Genomic DNA, 27,419 nt, shown 5'->3' with positions numbered 1-27,419 from the left:
CATCCAATCTGTTAACCAGGAATATTAATACATTCCTACCTATCTCACAAGAATACTGCGAGGCTAAATTCAGCAATGTTTGTAAAGCACTTTTATAGAAATTTCAAAAGTGCAAAAGCATCGTTTATCGTCATACCATACATTAACTAACTGCTGCCATAGAGCAGTGGTGCTAACCGAGATAAGGCTTCATTACTGTGTATTTCCATGAAAACTTGTTGCTGCAACTATACAGACAGAGAAACAGAGCAATAAATAAAGAGCAGGCATTTTTTCTAGTGCAGCAGGAGAAAGACAGCATTTACTCATTTATCATTACAGAAAGCTTTGGTGCCTCAAAAGACCATCAGCTGTGATAAAGACAGACCCTTTCACTTCTCTAGGTCACTAGTCCTACTTGAGATTTGTTTAAACCAGAGGGGTTTCTTCTCAGTCTAATTCTTCTAAATTACCAAATCACCACTACCTTGTTGGAAGTTTCAGCAGAAAGGTAAAGCATGAAGCACATCTAGCTATCTCAAGCATGTCTTCAGGTCAGGAGAGAGGCTGGTATAGTAAAGCTGGCCCTGCAACTAACTGTTCCATTTCACAACGCCAGGCCTTTCACATCTGTCTTGACAAGTACATTTACTTAAAATAAGGCTTGGAATCCTGTGACTTGAACACTGTTTGTTCAATGGACAGGTATTATTGGGCAATTCATTTTTAGGTAAATATACAGAGATGAAATATCCTGAATTGAAATAAGCAACACGGCTTAAACATAGGTTTAAACGGGATCAAGGAAATCAAGGCTTTACACACACTCCCACTTTGGTTTCATATACCAATCTTTCCCACACACAGACAGACAGAAAAGGAAGAGAGAAGAGCAATGTGACTGTGATACCATCAACTGGGTAATTAGCTGAAATTCCAAAATACAAACTCTCCAGTATAGTTTTCTGATATTGCCTGTTTGAAAGAATGTTGTAGGCATGATATCCCAGCTGGATAACATTTACAGACTTGTATAATGTAATGGATTCATTTTAAAAAACCCTACACAAGCAAAAAACAAAACCCCCAAATTGTAAAAAGAATAACTCTCAAATCCAGAATAATTCAGATTTTTTGCTCAAGTACATTAATAATTCAAGCTCTACAAGTGTTAGGCACCATTTACATAGGTTTTCAACAGCATACTTGGAAAAGTACGTCAAATGAACTGTTTCTATGCATAGTAAGTTAGATGCTTTCAAACTCATGTCCCCATTCCCAGAACAAAAATGATTACTTTTTTTCTTTTTTAAATTTCCAAGCAAACTAGAGGGCAGCACTAGCTAAAGTTTTGGATTTTTATAAGTCAGCAGTCATTTCAAATATGTAACCCACTATAGAGACCTGGGCGTGGGCAGATAGGACTAATGGTCAGAGTCAGATGCCAGGCCAAAGGTCAGAGCCAAAGACAGTAACAGATGTCAAGCAGAAGACCGCATCAGGTGCCAAGTCAAAGGCTGGAGCTGGAGACAGAGGCAGGGATAGGGCATAGGAACAGGGACCTGGAGTTCAGCAGGAAAGCAGGAACTGGGAACAGACAGGGAAGCAGGAACAGGCAGGAAGGCAGGGCTCAGCAGTCAAGTAAGTAGGCAGGGTCCATAGTAGTAGCAGCCAGTTAGGGATTTCTCTGGTTACTTGGACAACTTCCTGTGCCTTTCTGGTTTAAACAGAGCTTCCCAGCCAATCAATGTTGCTGGATGTTTCCCACGATCAGGAGTTTTGTGGATAGGGTTGCCAACTTTCTAATTTCTGAAAACTGGACACTATAGCAGGAGACCTGGAACCTCTCCCCTCCCCACCTCTTCCCCTGAGGTCCCGACCCTGCCCCGCCTCTTCCCTCGAGGACCTGCCCCATTGCTCTCCCCCTCCCACTTCCTCATTGCTCTATCCTCTCCACCCTTCCTCCCCACCAAGCTGAGCTCCCTCTCCCTTCCTCTCCCCAGCAGGGTCTGGCATGGGTTGATGACCTCGAGCCTCCCCCAATTATGGTAACCAGACTTTTGGTGGTCTGGTCAGTACATCTGACCAGACACTATATCAGTCCCCCTTCAACTGGACTTTCCAATTGAAAACTGGACCCTTGCAACCCTATTTGTGGGCAGGACCCTTGCGAGATAGCATTTCAATGGCTCCCTTCCAGTGTTGCCAACTTAGCGACTTTGTCACTAGCTTTAGTGACTTTTTGGTTTCCCTAGCAAGAAAATAAGTGTCAAAGTGACCAGTGACAAATCTAGTGACTTTCACTGCCAATTTCAGAGAAAGAAGTCACCAATATCTATAGTCACCAAATCATTCAGAAGCAGCTCAACAGTGTTAATAAAATCCATTCCATGCTCTTCTTTCTGTTGCACATCAAGTCAATGTCATTACCTCTCAATTGAGCATGTCCTCAAAAGGAATCACATTCCAGGGCTTCTTGGGCTGAGATCACTATAATCTGCAGGCGAGGGAAAGAAGTTTGTGGGGGCTAATTAAATACTTTGGTAAAGCCAGGCGCACTTTGGAGAGAGCAGCACATTAGCCAGGGTATGTTTTTACCCAAATATGTTCTTTCTCGCCGCTCCATAGTAGGTAGCACACCCTGTGATGCAGGGAAAGATAGCTAATGAAGTGGGCAGGGCAGAGGAGGCAGGTTAGCCAGCGAGGAGAGGAATAGAAGGAAATCTCGGTCATATTTTGTATTAAATTTTCATTTATAAATTGTTTATAAAATGTTAATAAATGATGAACAGATATTATAAGCATGTGACAGACCCAAGTAGTATCTCTTATAGATAGTTATAAGCACATCAGAAGAAGTTATTATAGATCGGGGTGGGCAATAATTTTCGCAGGGGAGCCACTCCACTCACACTGCCATATTAGGAAAAAGTAGTGAATAGTGAATAGTGATATCTTTGTCTATCACAACAAACTCAACATCTTAGGTGAGTCAACCACTCTCAGAGCAGAGACTTTAACACTGTTAGTGACACAATATAGGGAGCCACAGTCCTTCTTAAGCAACAGGCATATACTAGGAAGAACAGTAAGCTACAAACAAAACAAGCTGGACTCTATCTTTTTATGTAATCACTCCCTTTCTGGAAGTCTCAGCACAGTGAAATATATTGGACAAACATTATAACTGCAAGTACATAGCATTACAGTTCTACCCTCTGTGTTGGAATGCTGACAGTTTTCAGATTAACATTTTTAAATAAAAAAAATATTTTATCTGTATGCACGTGTGGGAGAGTAATATTTTGGCCTGTTAATATTGAACATGATCCTTTATAAGTTAAAATATTTCAAGTACGTTTGCTTTGAAATTCATATTTGTCTATGCGGGGAGATTAAATCTTATTTCTGAAAAGGTAAAGAATTGCTAAAATGCACATATATTTCCCTTTATCATTGGGGATCAGTTCCCATTGCAATCAGATGTTGTTCCCACTGTGCCCAGAAGAAGGAGAGCAGAATATTACCCAGATGCTTTACACCTCACCATGTTTTCTATTTTTCTTTGGCTATGATCACACCTTTCTCAATCTGCATTATCTCAAATATCACTCCTAAACTCAACTGCATTATACTGGTGTTCATTCATGAGGTCAGTTTCATGTTATCATACTGTATAAAAAACGGACAATGTTTAAAATCTGGAGCTACTGCTATATACAAGAAAGTTGGCATGTTTTTGGATTTCGAGAGGAATGCAGTTCTCTCCTGAGGAGAAAATATTCTTTTTTCTGACCACATTTCCAATCACAAAAGTCACACACCACTTTACATTGCTGTTTATCAAATTAACAGTCTCACAAATCGCAATGAATCCTTTAAATTTACTGTTCTTCCAATAGTCCATTAACTTTTATATCAGGACTTGCCTCACAAGCCATTCACATTATGCTGACTTCAGAGGATGTGAGAAGCCACAGATAAGAGGCAGCACATAAAGGCAAGAAAGGGTCAGATAAATAAGAGCCATAGGATTTGACTATAAATTCCAAAGCAATAGAGGTGGCAAACACATTCTGATAAGTGTTGCACTTTTCTATCAAAAACTTGCAGACCCCACCAATGGGGAGGGATAGCTCAGAGGTTTGAGCATTGGCCTGCTAAACCCAGGGTTGTGAGTTCAATCCTTGAGGGGGCCACTTAGGGATCTGGGGCAAAATCAGTACTTGGTCCTGCTAGTGAAGGCAGGGGGCTGGACTTGATGACGACCTTTCAAGGTCCCTTCCAGTTCTAGGAGATAGGATATCTCCATTTAAAAAAAGAAAATATCCTTTAATGAACTTAGTACTAGACGTGGTATCCTCTGTTGACTATTTATTAGGGACTGTTATTGTGGAATATTATTTATATAATAAGAGAAAGACGAACCCCAAAAGGGCACTGGTCCAGCTTTCACTGTTATCCATTCAGAATCCCCAATTCTCTCCCTGGGACAGATTGTGGCATACCACCTCCTTCAATTCACACATGGGTCACTCCTCTTTTTCAAAGAAGGCTGCAACAGCACTGTCCCTTCGCCCACCCCAGTCAAGTCCTCTCCACGTGACTAACATCCTTGCTGGGGGAGTGAGTGAAAATTGTGGGCTAAACAGACAAGCCAGGGCCACAGGGAATGCACATCATTCTTTCTCCAGCCCTGTAGAACTAAACCAGAAAAGTTAATACTGCAGCAGTCTGTACTACCCCTTCCATGTAACAACCATACCTCTTAGGATCCATGGTGTGCTCCATGGCCAGTATAAAGTCTCTGTTAGTATGATGTTCTATGGAGACATGCTGCCAGAGAGCTTTATCCCTCAGACAGCAGAAGCAGCAGGCCCTCTGAAAACCAAAGCTTTTATGGTGTCTCTGGCCCTCCCACAGACCCTTGGGGAAAGCTCCAGGTGTGGGGCAGGCCTGATGGCCTTTTCTGAAGAGGTCGGAGAAGGGCAAACCTCCACCCCTTTATGACCAGACAATTTTGGGGAATCCCTGCATAGATTTCCTCACATAACACTCCTCCCGACCCCTTTTCATACAGAGGGGACAATCTGGCCCTGGGTCCTTTACCTGGAAAAGCAAAATCAAAAGCAGAAAGCTACCAAAGGTCAATTTACAATTTAAGTTTGAAAGAAACTTTAAGGTTAACCCTGTTCCAGGCTTTGAGATCAGAAACCGCTCTAAATGTCAGAATCATCCAGCATATTAGTAAATCAGATCTATATTTGAACTACCTTAAAGTGTATAATTTGGTGGGGATTGTACCTGGATTAAAAATATCTAGTAATACAATCCCACACCTACCCTTCCCTGAAAACTGAAGCAGAAAACCTAGCAAACCTGGTTTCTAGGCCATAATCAGTGAGGTTATTGCACAAACAAAACAGGTCAAATTGATTCATAAATCCATTAAAAACAAAAGAAGAAAAAAAATCCACAGTTAGGAAATTATTCCCATTGACTTCAGTGGGCTTTGAATCAGGCCCCAGAAGAGGTCAATTAAGTAGTAAAAAAGATTATTTTCAAGCTCCTTAGCGAGTACTGCAAACAATGAAACACATACACATAAGCACACTTACAGTAACACCATCCTTTGAAAAGTAAGATCACATCAAAGAAATACATCCTGTCCTTGCAGTACACTTGTAAATTCAGTTTGTGATAATGGCTATTACACATACATAGGAAAGAGGAAAACAGCTTCTCAAACACTGAGTCAAAGCTTGATTTTATTTCAAAGGCTGGGTTGTTTTTTTTACAAGAGAAATATCTGAATTTCTAATTGTTTGGATTCTTTGCCCAAATAGTCTGAATCCTAACAGAATGAATTTAAATCATAATTCTAGGTGCAACTGTCTTATCTTAAACATCAATAATGAAACAACTTTAAAATGTAGGCAAGTCATAGTCCTTTAGAGCTATCATTCATATCTTTTAAAATTCATACACTTTGCCTTTACTTGGGTATACAGTTCCGACAACTGTTATCGCCATTTTAGGGCCTATTCCTGAATTCCACGGGGGTCTCTGGCTACAGTTCTATTACAAGCAATAAGAGCTTTTGAACTCACGATTACACTACAGTGCCCAAATATATCAAGGTGGTGAGTGTTTTTCCAGAGGGGTTTCTTCTTTATTTTTAAAAAGTGCCTCTTTCATTAGCCAGTTCTGAAATAATACATTGTTTAGCCATCTTGCCATTATGATATTGAGTTTTTTCAACACTCTTTGACAGAAGAGCAGAGTGTTGTTTAATCCATTGTCTATATGTAAAGTGGGTTTCTATAAGAATGTGGTGTCAGTTATGTGATTTGTAGCACAGAGCTGATATTGAGCAAGTTTACAGTACCTTCAAGGACAATGAACTTACTTATATAGCATGGTTCTATGACACCAACATGCTTTGGACTAGACCAGTGTTTTGCAACAGAACAACTTTCTGAACTATATTTATGGACTATTATGTATGAACTGGATTTTTACATTTTAATTACAAGTGTGATCCATTTTGTGGCTACGTCTACATAGCCCTGCAGTTTGGATTATGGGGGTCTGAATTGCAGTGTGCTGTGGTGTAACTCACCCATGCACATGTTGCTGGTGCGAACTAAAAAGGTACCTAGTTCACATTAATGTAGTCTTCTTTCAAGCCGGACTACATTCATGTGAATTATGTACCTTTTAGTTTGTGCCCACAGTGTCCACAAGGGAGAGTTACAGTGTAACACATAGTGCGCTCTGCAATCCCCCTAGTCTGAACTGTGGGGCTGTATAGACAAATCCTAAAAATGTGGAATCACAAGCAGGTATTAACACAAAACCTTTCTCCCTCTCTGCATAAACAGAAGCTGGATGACCTTCAGAGCTACGCTCAAAAAGAAATTAACGAAATTTGTTTAGAGATTTAGGGGCTGATCCTTTCCTCTTTTCTGTCAATGGGCATTTTGCTACCAACTTCAATGGGAGCAAATGGGAAAAAATATTATTTTTCTAGTAATACTTTTCACTAAATAGAAATTTTATTTAAAAAGAAATGGGCGTGTCCTTTGAGTTTTTCCAGTCTTCAGCACTATGAGCTAATGCTCCAGGTACTGTTGATGTCATTTTTTGTGACACGTATTCCCAGTTTCCCACAAACCAAACTCAGCTACTCACAAAGAAGCAAATTCTTCCTTTCCCTAGCATTGTTCCAACTCCCATCCACTTCCTCACTTACTTCTCTCCCCAATGAACTCCTGAGTTTCTCCCCATATCACTGTTGTCTGTCTGATTATCTTCTTCCCTTCCTAATTAAGCACCCACCCAGCATTGTGCTAATCCTGATTGGACCCCATTCCCCCACTCTATTAGCATGTTCCCCATCCTGATTGGAGACCATTCTTCACTCTCACTCAGTTCAGCCACCCAAACTAATTTCCTACCTGCTTCCATATTTTCCACTGATCTATTTGCACCAGCGTGCTTTCCCTGCATTCTAGAAAACTAACACCAGATGCATCAATGCTTCTATGCACTGAGGGGACTGTGCCTTACAGAGCACAGTTCAAAGTTCTTTAGACAATAGACTGCTTCTCCTTTGACTTCAGTGGGATTTGGATCAGACCATATGTTAGGATTTCTATAAAACATTTTCAAATGTAGAAACAGAAAAGATATACTGTGGTTATTGGAGAGTCATATAAGTAGATAGCTGTATAGATAGATATGTCCATATGTACTACATTTCCATAAAATATATGCACAGAAATACCTTTCTATCCAATTTTCCTAAGTATTTATATGGTCCCTATCATGAGAGTAAAAAATAGCTTTATCCTTTTTAAACCTTACCTTCTCTTTTATAAGAGAGCAGGAATCTCAGATTAAGTATAAATTTTAAAAAAATAGAAATAGGCAAGGGTTAAATTAAAATAAATATACATTTAAGAGTTTACTATAAACAAAACATTTTTAAAAATTGGGCATAAAATATTTTAACCTTTGCCCTTTCCTAAAAACTAGGTACAAACTGAATATATTTTTTAAAAGATTAAACTAACAAGCTGTGTGCCTACCAGTACTTTGTTTACATGTTGCTTCTCATTCCCCCACCCTTTTTGTGAGTGTGTATGTGTCTTTTGAAATTGTAAGCAAAGGCTCTGATTTACTGTACAGTGATTAACACAAGGAATCTGGCCCTGATCTGGGAATTACTGTAATAAAAAATTATAATGAAGTATGCTGATATACTTTTATAATCAGCCCATTATGCCACTCTATTCAGAATATTAAAGTAATCCGGAAGCACAAATTAGAGCAATACATGTAGGATTCATGTCCCACCTACATTTCCTCCCAAATTTTTCCTTCTATGAGCATAGGAGCAATATTTTTAAAATTCTAGGTCTTACATTTTATTACATTCACATCTATATTATAAAAAACAAACTATAAAATCGGTTTTCCCCACTCAAAGTTCAAGTGAATCTTAGTGGACCCTTGAGAATACATAAATGGAATATGTATACACGCAAATAAAATGAAAAATCTGTTCAAGTCCTACCATGGGCCATGCGATGGAACCAGTAGTATCCAAAGTCTACTCCTAGGAATGTCAAATACCATGTCCATGGTGAGTCCCACAGCAGTTCAAAGAGTCTGTAGTTATCCCACACATAGATGTAGGTAGTTAACTCGAGGCTTCTGGACACAACACTGAAATATACAACAAAACAGTTTTCTCAAAAACCTTTTGAATTAGGGTAATAGATTTGTTGTATTGCATATTTGTACTTTTCAGTCTGCAGCTTTTTTTTCTAACATATAAAGCCACTCGGCCAATCTTGCAGCCCTATTCTGGCAATATTACCATTGACTCCAATGCCACTATTGACTAAGGATTGTGAGCCAAGACTGAAAAAATAGCACAGTCCCATCCTGTTTAACCTTTTTTCTATTGCAACCTGAGGTCTTCTTGTGTTTTTTATTTCTTGGAAGATCTCCAGTCCCTTCTTGGCTTCAAATTACCTAAAGCCTTTTAGACAGTTTCTTTGACCTCATTTATTGTACACAGAGATGTCAAGGTATTCATGTGACTGGGAGAAACTCATTTTTAATCTACAAGTTAGAAATACTTTTAGGATGCTACTAATTATTATTATTATTTGAATAATACCATGGCAAATCTGAACACACTGAATATTTTCATGATACATTTAACATAGCCAGATGAAGGACTGAGGATGAATAAGAAAGAATGTGTGTGGCAAGAAGAGAGTAGGAGGGGAAATGCTAGAAAGACTGATGGAAGGAGAAGTACTGCAGGACTGAAGGTTGGGGATAGAGAGAAAGGAGGGGGAAGTGCAAAGAAGAAAGTGAGGGGAAAGGAAAAATGTGACAAAAGTTGGCTGAAGAGTTCTTTTGTGTTGCTGGACAATGGCTAATTAAACTCCCAGACATTCCTGGCCTAACCCTCACTCAGTACTGAGTACAAAAGAGTTGGTGTGGTTGAAGAAAGCATAGTTTTGGGCTCAGGGGTTTCTAGGCCATGGTTTGGGTATTGGGAGTCAGACACAAGGTTACAGGAAAAGAAACTAGTGGCTAAAAGGGCCAAAGACTGTGTGTTGTAGCTGAAACTGCCTCTGCGAAACTTTGCTGCTGTCTTTCCCATTTTTGTTCAAAGCAATCAGGACTTGTGAATATATTGTTACACCTTTGCTGAGTGGTACCAGACTTTTGGACCTTATAGGTCAGTTTCTTAGCTGGAGAAGAAATCAGTGATGCAAAACCAGGGTATTTTTGGTGTAATTAATTTACAAAATGTACACAATTTCTGTTTCCTTGAACAGAGGTGGGGTCACCAACTGAACATAGGCAACTCCCTCTTGCAGAAACCTCAGTAAAAACACTATTACTCTGTCACGAAGCAAGAGCTGTCTTGGACCTAGCTCTCTCCTGGAATCTCCCCTGCCTAACACATAGTTCCTTTTTCCTCCCTCAGTTCCCAGGCTTTATACCTGGGAAAACCTTTAGTACCATGGCCAACAGCGGCACAGAAGTAAGGGTAGCAGTACTGCAACTCCCCACAATAACCTAGCGACCTGCCCACAACTCCTTTATGGGTCAGGACCCCTACAATTACAACACCGTGTTCAGATTCGAATAGTTGAAATCATGAAATTTACAATTTTTAAAATCCTATGACTGTGAAATTGATCAAAATGGACTGTGAATTTGGTAGGGCCCTAATTATAATCATCAGCTGCCAAAACACACCTGCCCTTCACCTCTATCCCTGCAACAATTGTCCTGTTTTCTCACTTCAAAAAGTCTGATCACCCTCACTTTGGCAGCTGGTAGATTGAGAATTTCACTGGAAGCAGCAATGGCAGGTGTACCTGCCACTTTCAAAAACATTTTAGCTGTGCCCAGAAGTAGCAACAGATGCACCTGGAACATGTTTAACTTTCATAAGAGCCATGTAACAAATATTTCTAAAGATGATTTTATGTCGCAACCAGATTTTTGCAATTCACTTCATGAGGCATATACAAGGTTTAGTATAAATTTTAATCACCTCCACAACAGGTCAGAAGGGAACTGATGCTATTCAAACACACACACAAAAGGTATTCCTTAACATCTTTTAAATGACCAGGAAATTTAAAACACCTCTTGCAACATACAGTATCGGTTATTACATACTGTTTTCTCACTTGATTCTTTGCCTTTTATTAACATATAATGCTTCTGCAGTACATCCAAAGATATGTGAACTGATACATTTCCTCCATTTTTGATCAACTTTCAGCATTTCCCCTTGAGTCCTTTTGTTCCATGAGCTGAGGCCAAGGTGTAAAAACTCAAGCTAACCTTGCAACACATTTTTTTAATATACAACTCTCAGCACAAGTCAGAATCTGCTTATTTTTCCTTTATGCTCAAACCACAAATCTATAGCACATGACACTAGTTGATTACCATAATTAATGAAGAGTAATCCATCATATCAGTATGTAATTCAGAAGAATCAGAAATTGCTTAAATATTTTTGATTTGTTCTTTTACAGTGTGATAAATAGAAAAGTCCAGACCTAGCATTCAGTTACAACTTTCAAAGCTCGCTCAGAGTTTTTAAGATTTAATTCTTTTTTTCTGAACCCTAAGTTCACTTCTTAAAATCACTGAAGACAGTTTAGTTCCCATCGTTATATTACAGTTTTTAATCATAAATACAGTTGAAACTGAAGGCCAGCCATTTTGGGTCATCTAGTCTAGCCTTCTGCATCAGGCAGCATGAAACCCTAAGAGAGAGAGAGATAAGGTCTTTCCTAACCTGTATATTCCATAGACTTATCTATTCTCATTTTGAGCACCTCTGCTTAATTTACCATTACAGACAAACTGTTATCCAATTACCCGAATCATCAGAGAGGTTTTGCTGCTGTTGTTTAATTTGAAATTCGATTTGTCCTTTACTTTAAGCTACTGCTACTTGTTTTAATACTAGTGTCCAATCTAAACAATTGTGTCCATATTGGGCCAGATAACAAAAGGAACATGGGAGAAAATTCTGGGGAATGAAGTCACAATGCAGATATGCAGATCCCCTCATAAAGATATCCCTGCATTATTCAGGGGAAAGACAGTCAGTTGGTTCCTTTCAAGAAGGTCAAGCAAGCACCATAGGACCAGAAGAGGGGCTAATGTGCACTCTCTGCCCCCCTCCCCTTAGCATGGGCCCTGTGGAACAACCTGTGTGGGGCCTGAAGCAGCAGGGTGTGTGTGGAGAGTAGAAGGAGGATACCATCTGAGCCGATATCCCTTTCCCAGTGCAGATCTCAAGGGGACAATCTAGGAAAATCCAGAGGGACAGCTACCATCTTGGTTGGTGGTAGATATTAAACGTGGGACTTTCAGAGACTTTATAGCTTGAACTAAAAAGCGAGGCTCTCAAGCTAAGAGTTGCAATAGATCCACAGCCTCTCAGGATTGGGCACAGAAGGTGACACATAACACACACAGACCATAAGCTCCATTAGCATTATAAATACATTTATAGTGAATATCTTGTTTCTCAAGGCTAACTAAAATCAATTTCCTTAACTTTACTTAAATTACTATGCATTCTCCAGTTCCCCTTTTCCATTTTCCTTTCCCTTTTATGAACTTTTTCTAACTATTTGGTCCAGTTTTTTTAAGTCAGTGGTTCTCAAACGTCATTGCACCACAACCCCCTTCTGACAACAACAATTACTACATGATCCCGGGGGGCGAAACCCAAGCCCTGCTGCCCTAGACAGAGGGGCCGAAGCCCTGCTGTCCCAGGCTGAAGCCTGAGCCCTGCCACCCAGGGCTGAAGCCCTTGGACTTTGGCCCCGGGACGGTGGGGCTCAGGCTTCAGCCCCAGGCTCCAGCAAGTCTAATGCCAGCCCGGGCAACCCCATTAAAAGGGGGGTCCCAACCCCCAGTTTGAGAACCGCTAGAAGTGAAGGTAAAAAAACTGTGTACGTTATTCCAGGGAAGAAGGACTTATCAGTATTGTGTAACTAACACGTTCATCTCTTATCTTGCAAGTTATTTGTGGGGCTTTTTTAGGATTCCTGTGCTTCTGTTGTGAAGATCAACCATGCAACTCAATTACAGGAAGAAACAAAGCCACGGCATTGCAGAATTTCAAAATGCAGGACAAAGACAATTTCTTTTAAATAAACTGCAATTACTCAGACACGTATTATACAGCAGGATGCATAAATAATTAAAAGCTCACTAAGCCTTTGTTTTGTAGTGGAAAGGTTAGGGCTTTACATTTCAAAAGACACTATGGAGCTTTCTTTTCCAGATGAAAAACTGGCTCCAGTTCAAATTGGAATAAACATTTTAATAATATGACTTCACTAAAAGGGAGGGAGAGGGAGAAGCCTTGTGAAAACTTCCATTTGCAAAACAAAGTGAACCCGCCTGCAACTGAAATCCCCTTTTATTTCCTGTACAGGTGCCAGGGCTTGAACAGACACCCAATTTATTACCCTGTCAACTGACTTATTAGGGTTGACACAAATCGAGCTGAAATATGCCTGACATACTACAGTCAAGGCTTTTTTCACACTTTAGCACAAAGCCAAACTTTTCACAAGGTGGAGGGAAGGGGAGAGGGAGTTATGGGAGTTCTATTCCCTGTTTTCTATCAGCAAGATGAATATGATTCTCTCCCATTCTTAATATGCGAAAACCAGTCATGAAATAACCCAAGGCTAAAAACAATTCACCAAAACGATACAGCTGGGAAATCACCATCAGACTCTGGAAAGCCCTTGATTACAGGAAATAGCACCCTACATTTTCAAAAAAATATTCCCACTAGATCCTGAATCTGAACCAAAACCTCTTCTCCAATATGATTTTATTCTCTGGAATTTTAGCCTAAATAATCCAAATTCCCAATTCTCCTCAAAGGAAAAAAATGTTATTACAAAGCAAAACAAAGTAAAATATGTGGCAAGTCTGAGTACTCATACAGATCTTCTATTTTATATTTGTCTTCCAGCCTGACCTCCATTCTCCCACACCTATTCCTGTCTCTCAAACTGTTAATTTAATATATTAATATTAATTTATTTTAGAAAAAGAGGGAATAAAAAACAATAGTATATAAACTTTGGGGGAATAAGAAATAAAAGGTTCTCATGATCTCTTATTATTATAAAATTCATTCTTTCCACACACCTCTGTCATCTCTTGCTATCCCATGTATAACTTAATGCTTAACTCTTAAAAACCTTATTCATGCAAATCATCTTTATCCTCACAAATAGTCCCACTGACTTCAGTGTTGTTATTCATGTGAGCAACGCTTACTGACATAAGTCTACACACAGTCTTTGTACTGGTATTACTATGTATCACCCTTTACCAATTCAGTTAAGCTAGTACAGCCATACTGTAGACACAATTATACCTATATATATATATATATATATATATATGCTTATACAAGTATAGCTTATTCCCCTTTCTGTACAGAGTAAGCTCTACCAGTATAAGCTTATTTTTACCAATATTTCTGTGCCCACAATAGGATCATGTATATACTACAGAATTAAGTCAACTTAAGTTACGTAGACGATCATAAGTGTCTTTATTAACATCAGTTGTGCATGTCCATGCAACACTCCTTGTGTCGGCAGATCGTGTCCACAGCTGTTGCTCTCGCATTGACAGAGAAAGCGTTGCATCGTGTGTAGCTATCCCACTGTGCAACTCACGATCCTCTGTCAACCTCTGCCGCTGGGAGCTCTGGGAACAGATCGCCATCCCAGGATGCAGTTCTTTCTGTCTCATCATTCCTTGGGCTTCCTACTTCATTTCGTGCTCTTGTGAACTGTGCACCCGCCACCTCTGCCTGACAGCATGGCTCCTGAGCTACTCACCAGTCTGGTGATGAGTGTTATGAACACGACATGGCTGGTCCTGCAGCATTCCAGGAGCTGTGAAACAGAGAGTGAATCGGTGATGCCTGCCATGCTGTCTGCCATGGAAACAAATAATTCAAGATTACTGCTGGCATTCACAGAGCAGCTGCACACAGTGGACTGTTGGTACTGGGCTTGGGAAACGAGCACTGAGTGGTGAGATCACATCATGATGCACATATGGGATGACGAGTAGTGGCTGCAGAACTTTTGGATGCACAAATCCACCTTCCTGGAACTGTGTGCGAAGCTCACCCCTGCCCTACGGCGCAAGGACACCACAACAAAAGCTGCCCTCACAGTGGAAAAGTGAGTAGCAATCGCTGTGTGAAGCTAGCAACTCCAGACTGCTACCGGTCAGTCACAAATCAGTTTGGAGTTGGGAAGGCCACCATGGGGGTTGTGGTGATGCAAGTATGCAGGGCCATTAATCGCCTTCTGCTACAAAGGACCGTGACTCTGGGTAATGTGCAGGACATAATTGTTGGCTTTGAGGCAATAGGATTCCCTAACTGAGGAGGAGCGACAGATGGAACACATATCCCAATTTTGGCCCCCGACCATCTTTTGATGAAGTACATCAACCGAAAGAGTTACTTCTTCATGGGCTTGCAGGCACATGGTCTTTCACTGACATCAGCGTGAGGTGGTTAGGGAAGGGGCATGATGCACTCACGTTTCAGAACACTGGTCTATATAGAAGGCTGTACACTGGAATTTTCTTTCCAGACCAGAAGATTCCAGTGGGGGATGTGGAAATGCTCATAGTGATCCTGGGAGACCCTGCCTACTTATGACTCCTGTGTCTCATGAAGCCTTACACTGGGAACCTTGACAACAGCAAGGAGCACTTCAACAACAGGCTCAGCAGGTGCCGAATGACCACTGAATTGGTCGAGTAAAAGGTGGCTGGCCCTGGGTTTTTTGTCCGGTTGGACCTCGATAAGGAAAATATGCCAATGGTCGTTGTGACCTGCTGTGCTCTGTATAATATTTGCGAAGCAAAGGGGGGGAACTGTTTCCCCAGGGGTAGACCACTGAGGCTGATCGGGTGGCTGCTGATTTTGAGCAGCCAGATACAAGGGCAATTAGAGGGGCGCAGTGGAAGACTATTCGAATCAGAGAGGTTTTGAAGGAGTATTTTGACAATGAATCTCAGTAACGTGTCTTTATGTGATACACTCGGCCAGGCAACATTTACTTGCCATCTTGAATTATCCCATAGTGCTTGCTTTCTGAGTGTTAATTGTGCTATGTAAATATTCCTACCTCTAGCCACTGTGTTTCAGTGTTAGCAATGACTGATGTGTGTATGTCACAAATAAAGATTCATTTTATTTCAAAGACTTAAGTTTAATAACAAGACAAAACACAAATTTTTGGTCAAACTGGGGATGTGACAATGAGGATCAGTCTCATGGTTAGGGCTCTCACAGCTGTGTGTACTCCAGCTTTCGTTGGGAAACCAGTCCCTAGCTATGGAGTGCATGGATAATGAGAGGAACCAGGAACACATGAGGAATGCAGAGAGGGAGTTTGGGGAGGGCATGGTCCGGAGTTCTGTAGTAGCTGCAGGGAGAGTGGTGCACGGATGTGTTAAGATTGCAAGGTAATAAGGGACTTCATCATCTCTGTCTGGCCCCAACTCCTTGATCTTAGCACGGCACTGCTGCATGTCCCTCTCGTGCCTCTTCTCCTTCATCCACTAGCAATCAGACCATAGGTATCAAAGTTCCAATAACTGGAACGAACCTGTGACTGCACAGCCTCTACTCCCCATAGACTCAGCAGATCCAATAGCTCCAGTGTGCTCCAAGTGGGAAAGCAGCGTTGGCTGCGGAAAACTGGCATGGTCAGTTGGGAAGATGCTGTGTGAACTGTGCACACCAAGCAAACAGGAAGAGGACTTTAAAAAATTCCTGGGGCTTTAAATGGGGGAGGGGTGCATACCTGTGTACCTTCTGGCCAGTGGAGTTCAAACTGCTGACCAGAGCGGTCAAGATGGGCATTGTGGGACACCTCCTGGAGGCCAATTAGGGTGACATAACCAAGTGCAGTATCTACACTGATGCTGTGTTACTTTAACTACATCGCAAAAATGTCTATGCCACTTGTCGAGGTGGTTTTATGATGTCAGCACAGCAGAGGAGTTACATTGGCGGGAGGGGCTTTTCAGTGTGTACACCTCCACTGTTTTTGTCGACGAAAGCTGACTTTTGTTGACAAAACTGTGTAGGCCTAGGGAGATTGCACTGCTTTAACTATACTGGTGTAACTGGCACAACTTGTATGTTTAGAAAAGGCTTTAGGAGTTGCAGGATGGGTTCTTAAGACTACAATCTCCCACAGAGAATTGTCTTAATAATTGTATTTATATATGAGCTCCATGTACATATATGATGCTATAGAAATAGCAATGTTCATTCAGTATCTCTTTCAAAATGGGGCCTGATTCTGATCTCTCACTATTGTAAATAAGTAGTGATTCCCACTGAACCCAATGGGCTTACAGTGCTTTGTAGGTGAGACCAGAATCAGGCACATGGCATTCGCCAGTATCATATACTTATACCAGTTGGGAATGAGGGATGGACATGTCCCATTCAGCCCAGAATAAATTCATGTGAATTTTCCGAGAACACAGAAAGGAGTAACAGCCCTTTAAAAATGTAATGAAATAACTGTAATGAATCATTATTTTATGTCATATGGTGAAATGAGGAAAAAATATTTACATATTCATGTGGATTTTCTAAATCAACAGCTTGGGTCAGGCTCCTGAGTCTTAAAAAGCCACAGTTCACTTTTTTCACACTATTATATGCAGCTCTGAAAGTCTATTATTTTAAAATTGTACTATTTGATTTTAGAAATAATTAAGGAATCGTTTTTTCTAGTTTCCAGAACTTCGGGATGTTGACTCAGCAAATTAGGCTGGCCTCTTTTAAAACTGCTGCTCCTGTACTCCATCTAGTGGAATACCGACTGTGCTTAAAACATTATCTAGTAAATATATTGTGTCTTTCACAGTGACGTACTCGACACACTGGTACAAAATATAGATATTACATTACATCTTTGCACAGTACGCAAACTGAGACCATTTATCTTAATGAAGAACAAGAAAACATGTAATATAATTCAGTGTGCTATAACCTGGTTTGGGAAACGGATTTGGAGAGGAGGGGCTGGAACTTTTGAGCGGTAAAGGTTATTAAACAAATAAAAACCCATCTCAAATCCCAGTAAATATAGCTCACAATCTATGTTCCTACACTCCCATGTGTGTGAACAAACCAGTCTAATGGCTTTCTTTCAAACACGGGGGCCACCTAGCAACTGCCAAGGTCAATGGAAAGAATGGGATCAAGTTCAATGGGTACAAAACTGGGCTCACCATGCAGTTACTCACAATGATTGATTTCTAAGACGTGGTCTCCGCAAAACTTTCCACTGGTTTAGCTAAGGGTATATTTCTAAATTGATTTAGTTAAACTGATGTAAACTTTTGCACAGACCCTTTTAATTCTAGCTTGTATCAATTTAGCTCAAGTCAACTCCTTGCTGACTTAAACTAGATCAGTAAAAGCCAGAGTTAAATCAAATTAAGCTTGTCTACACAAGTTTAACTAGATCAATTTAGAAATATGTCTTTAGTTAAACAGATGTAACTTTTGTGTGGAGTCAGGGTAAAGCTAGTAAGTAGAGAAATGGAAACAAAGATATTAGGGAACTGCCAATTGCACATTTTCCTCTAGTAGGGGTGATCAATAAGTTAGGAGTTACAAATGTTTTAGAAACCAAGTTCTGTTTTAAGGTACCCTCTAAAACCAGCACATGCTTTTGCATGTGTACATGTATGTACACACGCTCTCTGCCTCTAAATCAATGGCAGCTTCTCAGGGCACAGATTGCCTACTCCATTTTGACCATTATGGCATGGAGTTTCACTTATTCACACTTTCAGATGACATCAATCTCCACTGTTGAAAGACTGGAGTAGAAACCCCACTTGACATGTAAATGTCTGGAAATTATACTTGCTAGGTTTTAAATTTTACGTGAGAAAAGGAATGTGCACAATTTTGGTAAACAAGCTCAATTAATTGCATTGCTTAGTGTATGAGATATGAAGAACTTTAGGAAATATAGCCCTACTACACCATGGATATTACTGCCACAAATAAGGTGCAAAAATCTTATGAAACACATAATGGTATGAAAAACCCAGAAGGCATTTTTCCCCTCTTTTTTTCTGGACGTCAACAATATTTCAAATAACTTTAATTTCCTCTGTTAAAAAAAAAAAAAAAAGAGTCTGATAATCTGTAGCTTTCTCATTGGAATGGAAAATTCCATTGCAGGCATGACCACCAAGAAAGAAAGAAAGAAAGAAAGAAAGAAAGAAAGAAAGAAAGAAAGAAAGAAAGCGTGTGTGTGTGTGTGTGTGTGTGTGTGTGTGTGTGTGGCTGCACAGCAAATGGGGAGTTCTCCAACTACTTTGAAAAGGTACCTACCTAAATGATTCCCCCAAACACATTATGAATTGATTTATATTCTGCTGCTTTAACAGAAGAAATGGACCAGTAAGAAATAATACACATACTTGTTCAGTAGATATTTATATCTGGAATAAGACTTCTCTTGGGAAAATATATTTTTAAAAAACAGCAACATTTCAGGCATCCTGGCAACAGTTTGTTGGGGGAAATAATTATTTATAATAAAAATTCTCAAAATATTTTTTACCCAACAACTTGTAAGTTAATGACAAAATTTTGCAACTTCTATTCACATTGGAATCAAGTTCAATAAATTCATCCAGTTTACCCCCCCCCCCAAAAAAACTACTTTCCATCAAATATCATACTTAGTATGAGGAAACAATTGTTTGTTTGTTTTTTAACGTGTACAGGTTATGTTGCAAGTAGTAGTGTATCCATGACAAGCATTTCTATTACATGCTGCACAGTCTGGGGGGGCTTATAAGAAAGATGCACTCCCATGTTTGATAAGATTTTTCTCTTATACACAAATTTCATATATATATATATATATATAGCCTGTATGTGGCATACTAATACCCACAATTTATGTTTTTCATTTTCTCTACCAATGAAGTACAAAACACGGAATAAAAACTGTTTTCCCTCAGGTCTGCTACACTTTTGTTACCCAGATTGTGGAATGGAAAACTATGCTCAGAGACTGAATTTGGTTTTCATGACTTCTCATTTTCCCCATAATCCAAAAACCTTTTTGTGATGACGCATCTGAAGCTTCATTCTAACTAATGGATTAATAGGCTGAAGCACACCATTTTAGTTTCAACCACAGATTTTTTTAAGGAAGTGGCAAACCATTTCAGCTAGTTGAGAAAATGAAAATTAGTCCCTGGGAGAGGATACAATCAATGGTGTGTTAATCTAACCCTCAGCTGTTAATGATTTGCACTAGGATTTCCCCTGACTCTGTGGGTTCTGCTGAAATATTGTTTTAGCAGTTTCTGTCAGATTTCCCTACCCTTTTCTTGCTGAAAAGGGACTGACTGAAGGGGAAAGCTCAGCAACAAATTTGTGCTCTCTTTCTTTTTAAATCCCAATTCTTTTACACCACCAAAAGGCAGATGGGGAGGAGGACAGAATGTTCTCTTTTTCAGTCCTGTCCTGTTTAGTCTACCTAATGTCCATAGCTCCTTTAACTGATAAAAACAGTGCAAGCATTTATCATTAGAAACTGGCAATTAACACCTAAATTCTATGATTTGTAATTGCTTTGTGAATGTACTCTCAGAAAGCTAAAAACCTTTCACAGTTCTTGCTTGAAAAGACAACTGTGAAAAGAGCCAAAGTGTTCCCAGATCTCACATAGTAGTATTAAAATAGTAGTGAGCTGGATGAGAATGTTACTACAGTATGCTTATTCATTTCAGTGCCAGCACCAAGGGCCAGATCCTGAAAAGCGCTGAGTGTCCTCAGTGATCGTTCACTTCACCAAATTCTCCCATCCTTGCAAAATAATACGTGCATAGCATTCACAGAGCCAAATCTTGCAAAATGTTGAGTGCCACTATGAGGAAAGCACTCAGCACCTTGGAAAATTGAGCTATCTGCATACAATGCAATTTTTCTTAATAAATATTTTTGCAGGGATGGATGAATCTGGTGAATTTTAGTACTCTTAAAATAAAAATGAGACATAGTACCAAAACTGCTAACTTTCTTATACCATGGTACCAAAACTGCTAACCTCATTATACATCCTGAACTTCATCATAATCTGCCCTGGCCTTTCAAGATCAGAAACACGGTTACTTGATTTGGTAAATCTCTGATGTGTCTGAATCTCTAGAAAACAACATTACTTCCAACTGAAAATATAGCATGATAAATAAGATCTGATTGAGGTTTCTCAGTTGTACAGTCATTTTCACTGCTCATCAATTACTGAAAGAATTTCTTGTTTATATAAAAACTGATACACAAAACAGGTTGGATATAATTAGCATCTTCAAAAATAGTACACCTCTACCTCGATATAACGCTGTCCTTGGGAGCCAAAAAATTGTCCCGTGTTATAGGTGAAACTGCGTTATATCGAACTTGCTTTGATCCACCGGAGTGCGCAGCCCCCCCCCCCCCCGGAGCACTGCTTTACAGCGTTATATCCAAATTCGTGTTATATTGGGTCGTGTTATATCGGGGTAGAGGTGTAATATGAAATAACCAATCAAATAATTATCAATGAATTAAGCAAACTTCTTTTGAATATTTCTGATGTTGACAGTTCACATCTCTTATTTGTGTAGGCAGTGTTGGGAAAGAGCTAGCTGATATCTTCTATGTATCTGCTTAATTCTTTAAATGGCAACTTCTAAGGCTATTGCTCCTGAAAACTGAAATAAACAACCACATGTAGTCCATACTTTCTGGGGATGGTTCCAAAACCATAGCCATAAATCTTGTCAAACTAACCAGTTAGTTTTTTTTATGACACTACAAATTTGGTTTATAAAGCTAATAGTGTTGATAAAATATATTTAGATTTCTGTAAGGTATTTGACTTGGTACTGCACGGCATTTTGATTAAGAAATTAAAACAATCTGACATCAACATGGCACACACTGAAGGGATTAAAAACTGTTCAACTGAATGTAACTGCCAACAGGGAATCTTCACTGAGCAGCTGTGTTTCTAGTGGGATCACCTAGAAATCAGTTCTTGGCCCTATGCTATTTAACATCTTTATCAACATGTGGGAAGAAAACATAAACTCATTACTAATTAAGTTTGCAGATGACACAAAAAAGGGGGAGTTATAAATAATGAAGAGAACAGGTCACTGATACAGAATGATCTGGACTGCTTGGCCCATGTGCTTCAATACAGCCAAATGTAACTCGTACGTCTAGGACAGCGGTTCTCAAACTGTGGGTCGTGACCCCAAAGTGGGTCGTGACCCTGTTTTAATGGAGTTGCCAGGACTGGGGTAGACTTGCTGGGGCCCGGGGCTGAAGCCGAAGTCTGAGCCCCATTGCCCGGTGCCAAGTGTGGCTCAGACTTCAGCTTCAGCCCTGGACAGCAGGGCCAGGTTACAGGTCCCTCACCCAGGACTGAAGCCCTTGGACTTCGGCTTTGCGCCCTCCACATGGGGTGGGGCTCGGGTTTTGACCCCCCCCCCACCTGGGGCAGTGAGGCTTCGGTCCCCTCTCCTGGGGGCATGTAGTAATTTTTGTTGTCAGAAGGGAGTCGCAGTGCAATGAAGTTTGAGAACCCCTGATTCTAGGAACAAAGAATGTAGGTCATATTTGCAGGATGGAGAAACTACCGTGGGAAGAAATGACTAGAAAAGACTTGGGGTCATGGTGGATAATCAGCTGAATGCGAGTGCCCAGTGAGATACTGAGGCCAAAAGGGCTAATGCTGTCCTTGGATGTATAAATAGAGGAATATCAAGCAGGAGAAGAGGTTAAATCAACTCCGCACTTGACATTGATGTTAGCGGTGTTACTGAAACACTGTATCCAGTTCTGGTGTCTACACCACAAAGATGTTGAAATATCAGAGGGTTCAGAGAAGACACGAGAGTGGTTCAAGAATTGAAAATATGCCACATAGACAAAGAGTCAATCTATTTAGTTTATCAAAGAGAAGACAAGAGTGACTTGAGCACAGTCTACAAGTACCTACATAAGGAACAGAAATTAGATAATAGAGATAGTTTCAGTCTAGAAGACAAAGATATAACAAGGTGCAATGGCTGGAAGTTGAAGCTAGGCAAATTCAGACTAGAACTAAGGTGCAAATTTTTAACCATGATGGTAATCAATCATAGGAAACAACTTGAATATGGATACTGTAGATTCTCCAACACTGGGAATTTTTAATTCAAGATTGGATATTTTTCTAAAAGATATGGTCTAGTTCAATCACAGCTATTGAATTTAAAGCAGGAATTAATAAAAGGAAGTCATATGGCCTGAGTTATGTAAGAGGTCAGATTAGACTATCACAGTGGTCTCCTCTGGCCTTAAAATCCTATGAAAAACCCACTGGAGTTAAACAAAAGACTCCCATTGATTTCAATGGTCACTGGATCAGGTCCATGTTGAGAAATCTATCATCTATCCTTATTACTTCAACATAAGTTTCTTTTTAAAAAGACCAATGGAAACAAGATATGTATTTTTTTGCTCTTGTCTGAGAGCTAACAGAAGAAAACAGATTTAAATATACATTGTATTGTAACACAAGAAGCAGTCTACCTAACCAAAGTCACAGATTCCTCAATATCTGAAGCCCCACAGATTTCAAGATGGAGTTGGATTTGGTTAATATCCTTTAAATATTAAATTTACATTTAATTTTTTACATTTAATTTACATGTACATGTTACATTACAGAAAGAAATTTACATCTTCTTAATGCAAAATCAATTTTTGGCAAAGCTGCATCTACCTCTTGACTAATTCATTTGGGTTAACTACAACCTTTTAATATTTATAAGGTAATTCTTCCCCTTCCCTCCAAATGAGGAATGAATCAAGCCAATACAATAATCACACTTACTCTGGAAGTCGAGACAGGACTCCTGCAGAGAGAGAAGTTATGCTATCATTGATCCGCCCTGGTGCCTGATGCCTCCAAACCCAACTGACAACAAACTCCAACAGCATCAAGACAACGAAAAGCGGCGTAGCCTGAAAAGGGATTTGAAGAGAAGAGCAGTTACAACACAAACTGAATTCCGCATAAATTTCTGAACACTATAGCAAGCAGGATACTCAGAACAGCATCATATCTTAGAAGATACCACAATGACATTTTAGAATGGTCCTCCCCAAGACTTTTCTTTTATTTATTATTTGCATTATTGTTGTGTCTAGAGGACATAATGGGCTAAGGTGTGAAAAATCTTAACTACACTCATGGCAACAATGGATATGAACAATAAAAAAAATAATTATACCTGGGAAAAGTTGAATAAATACATATTGATTTCATTTGTAAACAAATTTGAGTTGATTATTGCATGTCATCATGTACATATAAACACTTGATATACATTGTCACACATTTTCCAGGTGGTCTCATTCTGGATGGCATTTCCACATAGGACATGATTTCTCATTTAGTCTTTATGAATGGAGGCGGGAGGATAGTGCTGACTTTGACTACAGGAACTTTTCCATAGATTGTTTTGTACAGCCAAAATCCTTTTCCAGCCATATCAGCAGCATCTTCAGATTACAAGTGAATGAATGGGCATTTTATGTACTGTGATTCACTGGGAAAAAAATAATGACCTCGAGACACCAAATGCTGAAGAACTAAAAATTTACATTGATTTTAACTTGAATTTTAAGATAAACTTATGGTTATGCTTGCTTATGTTTGTGCAGTCACTGTTTGAGTTCAAGGGTATGAAAAAATCAGATCTGGTACCATCAGCTATTTCTGCCCAGGTTAAAAGACTTAATCCTGCAAACATATAAATGGAACACAATATTTGCTACTGTTAAGGCAGAGTTTAATTCACAGCGCCTTTTATTTATGTTTTTTATTGAATTCAATTTACTTTATATTCTCCCCTCATTTCCAGTTTTCAATGCACAGCAGATTTTTGTACTGCTGAACAAAATATATATATCCATTACTGATGCTGTCAGGAAGGAAACAGGAGGTTTGCACAGCTGGGGAAGGGACATTTGAGGCTTTTGGCACTGGGGAGGCACAAGAGGCAGGCAGGGATTGTGGGATAAGCACAGTAGATGGGTGTCTCTGCCCAAAGGATCTGGTGTCAAATAGATAACAAGACAGACCTTTACACTTCCCTCATTAGGATACAGAATTAACCGCCAACCGAGATGAATGCAAGTGGCTTAAACCTCTCAGAAATATTGTTTCCTGCTGTGGGAAGTCTCAAGAAGGCAACGCAACACTTGGTCCCAGTTTTAATATTATCTTCCCAAATTTGAGGGAAGGATGAATTTTGTGACAAATTCCACAGTAGTGGAATATACAGGTCTCGACTATGACCTGAGTTGTTGCAATGAAGTTTTTAAAGCACTATGCCCAGCAATGAGTGTTTGCAGGACTGGACTCTAAATTATTATGTGAAACCTTTTGGAAGGAATGGAGACCCAATGACTTAAAGCCAACAGAATGCCTCAAAGGTCTCCTTCCTGGAACAAAACTAAACAGGTATATACAATATTGATAATTTGGGACCAATAAGCCATAAACACATAAATATAAATATTTTTGGTTTGAAATACAACAATCCTAGACAGTTCTCAATAAAACCATATTCCCTTTTTTTTCCATCACCTGCTTCAATACTAAATAGGAAACATGATTTTTTTCTGAGATATGATTAAAAATACAGCATTTTGTTAGAAAAACAGCTACATCAAACATTTCCCGTCCTCTCAACCAAAGCTCAATGACAAGTTTAAAAAATGAGTATGTAGACAGTAGGGAGACGAATTGGCTCATTAAAGGCCCAGTCCTTGTAAGGGATCATTGACCTCAATACTGGGAGCCAGATCTAGGCCTTCATACTACAGCATGGGACTATGGAGCAGCAAGCACAGCACTGCAAATTGCATAGACCCAGAAAAGGACACCAGTTTGGGGCCCTTTAAGTATGAAGAGAGAATGGTGAATAGGAAACATATGGTAATGTTGTGCATGGCTATTTGCTTTACCTGCCAACAACTATGCTGCTTAAAATATTTCACTTTTGTACACTCTCGTCACTACTGCAACTCCTTTACAACCACCGCTTTTAGAATCTATTTCCCATTGTGTGGTTGTGTCACACGCAGCCATCTGACAGTGTTCCCTGGTTGTCAAACAGGGAGTGCTATGTCAGACAGGCAGAGGGGGCACCATTCATATTGTCTTACCCACTTGCCAATCAAGCAGCTTGCCAGTGAAACAGTTCTCATTTATGATTTGAGTGTCTGAATCCAAGTCAACTGCTGTTCCTCTCCCACAAACCTTGTTGTTGTCGTCAAAAAGCAATTCGAAGAGATCAACTAATCTAGGTTTCAAACTCTAGAAGTGCTTTCCTCCCCCTCCATTTCCAATTCCCTCATTTTCGCCCACCACACCACCAGAAATACTTTTAAGTGGGTTTGGGATGGTGTTTGGGATTGATAAGAACTCCATTTAGCCTTAATCTGTAGCCTGAACAGTCCACTCTCAGCAGTGAGGAGGAAGCTATCTTTGTTGAGTGAGCACTTAAATCATCAATTTCTGCAGATTGTAAAGTGTCATTTTAAAAAAGTGTCTACTCCTTCTGGATGCAAAATAATGAACCGAAAGTAAACTGATGCAATACTATTTTCACTGTGCAAACTCTTGTGATATTATTGAGAGAGTCTCACCGTATTTGGTGTTTTTTTAGTCTCAGCTCCTGTAAGTATATTACATGAAAAACCCAGCTTTCAATGAAAATGAAATACAAGTTTCTAGCTCTCATGGTAGAGCAGAAAAGCCTGAAAACATGAACTGAGTGCACGCAACAGACACACAAACCAGAACGCAAATAAAAAGAAAGCCACTTTTCCAAAAAAAAAAAAAAAAAAAACCTCATGATTTTTCAAGCCAATTTCATGATTTAGGGGAGGGGAGGGGGGTGAGTCATGGTTTTTGAACACTATGTATTCCGGAGACTGGACACAGACATTCAGTGTCTCTGCTGCTGCTCATACCTTTTCAAAGTAGCAGAAGTAGAGTGAAACTGCTGCTGCCTGCTGTGAAAGCTATGAGCAGAAGCAGAGTCAAGCTTTAGAACTGCCCATTTGTGGAATCAGGGGAGGACCCAAGAAATAGAGTCTGGGAAGAAGGGTTGAGTAGCAGAGTCTACCCCATCTTCTTACATCCACATTAGACAGGAAGCTTCACAGAGGGAGAGAGAAACCACCACTCCATATTGCAACATCCCAGATACTCTGAAATGGGGGAAGAAAGGTACAGAGAACTTTCCCTTTTCCTTCTTGTAATTAAAGAGAAGAGGGATTTCCAAATTCAGCTAGCTACAAATTGATATGGAAAAATGGACCCCTGAGTATGGTCGAGGGCCAGCGTCCAAAATGGAATCCAAACACCCTTTCTTTTGCCTGAAGTTTTGGTGAGAAACAGGGGCTGGCTTCTCCACAAGGCACTGCTTTAGAATCCCGCTATAGCCAGAGGCTGATATTAAAGGTAGGGGTAGCTAATAGGTTTAGGCTTCATGTTCTAAAAGGAACCCAGCACTCAGTTTTGCAGTTCTCCCTCTCTACTCATCAATAGCAGCAGTAGCACCGGAGATACTCAAGTGATTTAGAAGGCACAGCCAACTGGATGAGTCCCTCCCCCAGAAACACTTAAGTTGGTCTGATAAATTTTCCAAGTCCTTGCATATATATAGCTTGCTTGTATTCATTTTGCACTCACTCCCCC

The 27,419-nt window shown here is 39.9% G+C and overlaps 1 protein-coding gene across 1 annotated transcript in view; it reads right to left on the bottom strand.

Moving 5' to 3' along the window:
- Window positions 1-27,419, bottom strand: part of AGMO (alkylglycerol monooxygenase) — a 157,211-nt gene that overhangs the window by 123,139 nt on the left and 6,653 nt on the right. The window contains exons 2-3 of the mRNA XM_065399900.1: window positions 23,538-23,668; window positions 8,561-8,712 (exon numbers count right to left, since the gene is read on the bottom strand). Of these exons, the coding sequence (XP_065255972.1) occupies window positions 8,561-8,712; window positions 23,538-23,668 (283 nt within the window). The remainder of the gene's footprint in view (window positions 1-8,560; window positions 8,713-23,537; window positions 23,669-27,419) is intronic.

Source organism: Emys orbicularis, chromosome 2 (genome assembly GCF_028017835.1).
Source record: "Emys orbicularis isolate rEmyOrb1 chromosome 2, rEmyOrb1.hap1, whole genome shotgun sequence".
Lineage (NCBI taxonomy): Eukaryota > Metazoa > Chordata > Testudines > Emydidae > Emys > Emys orbicularis.
Note: the sequence above shows the minus strand (reverse complement) of the source record. Positions and strands in the feature narration are given on the sequence as shown.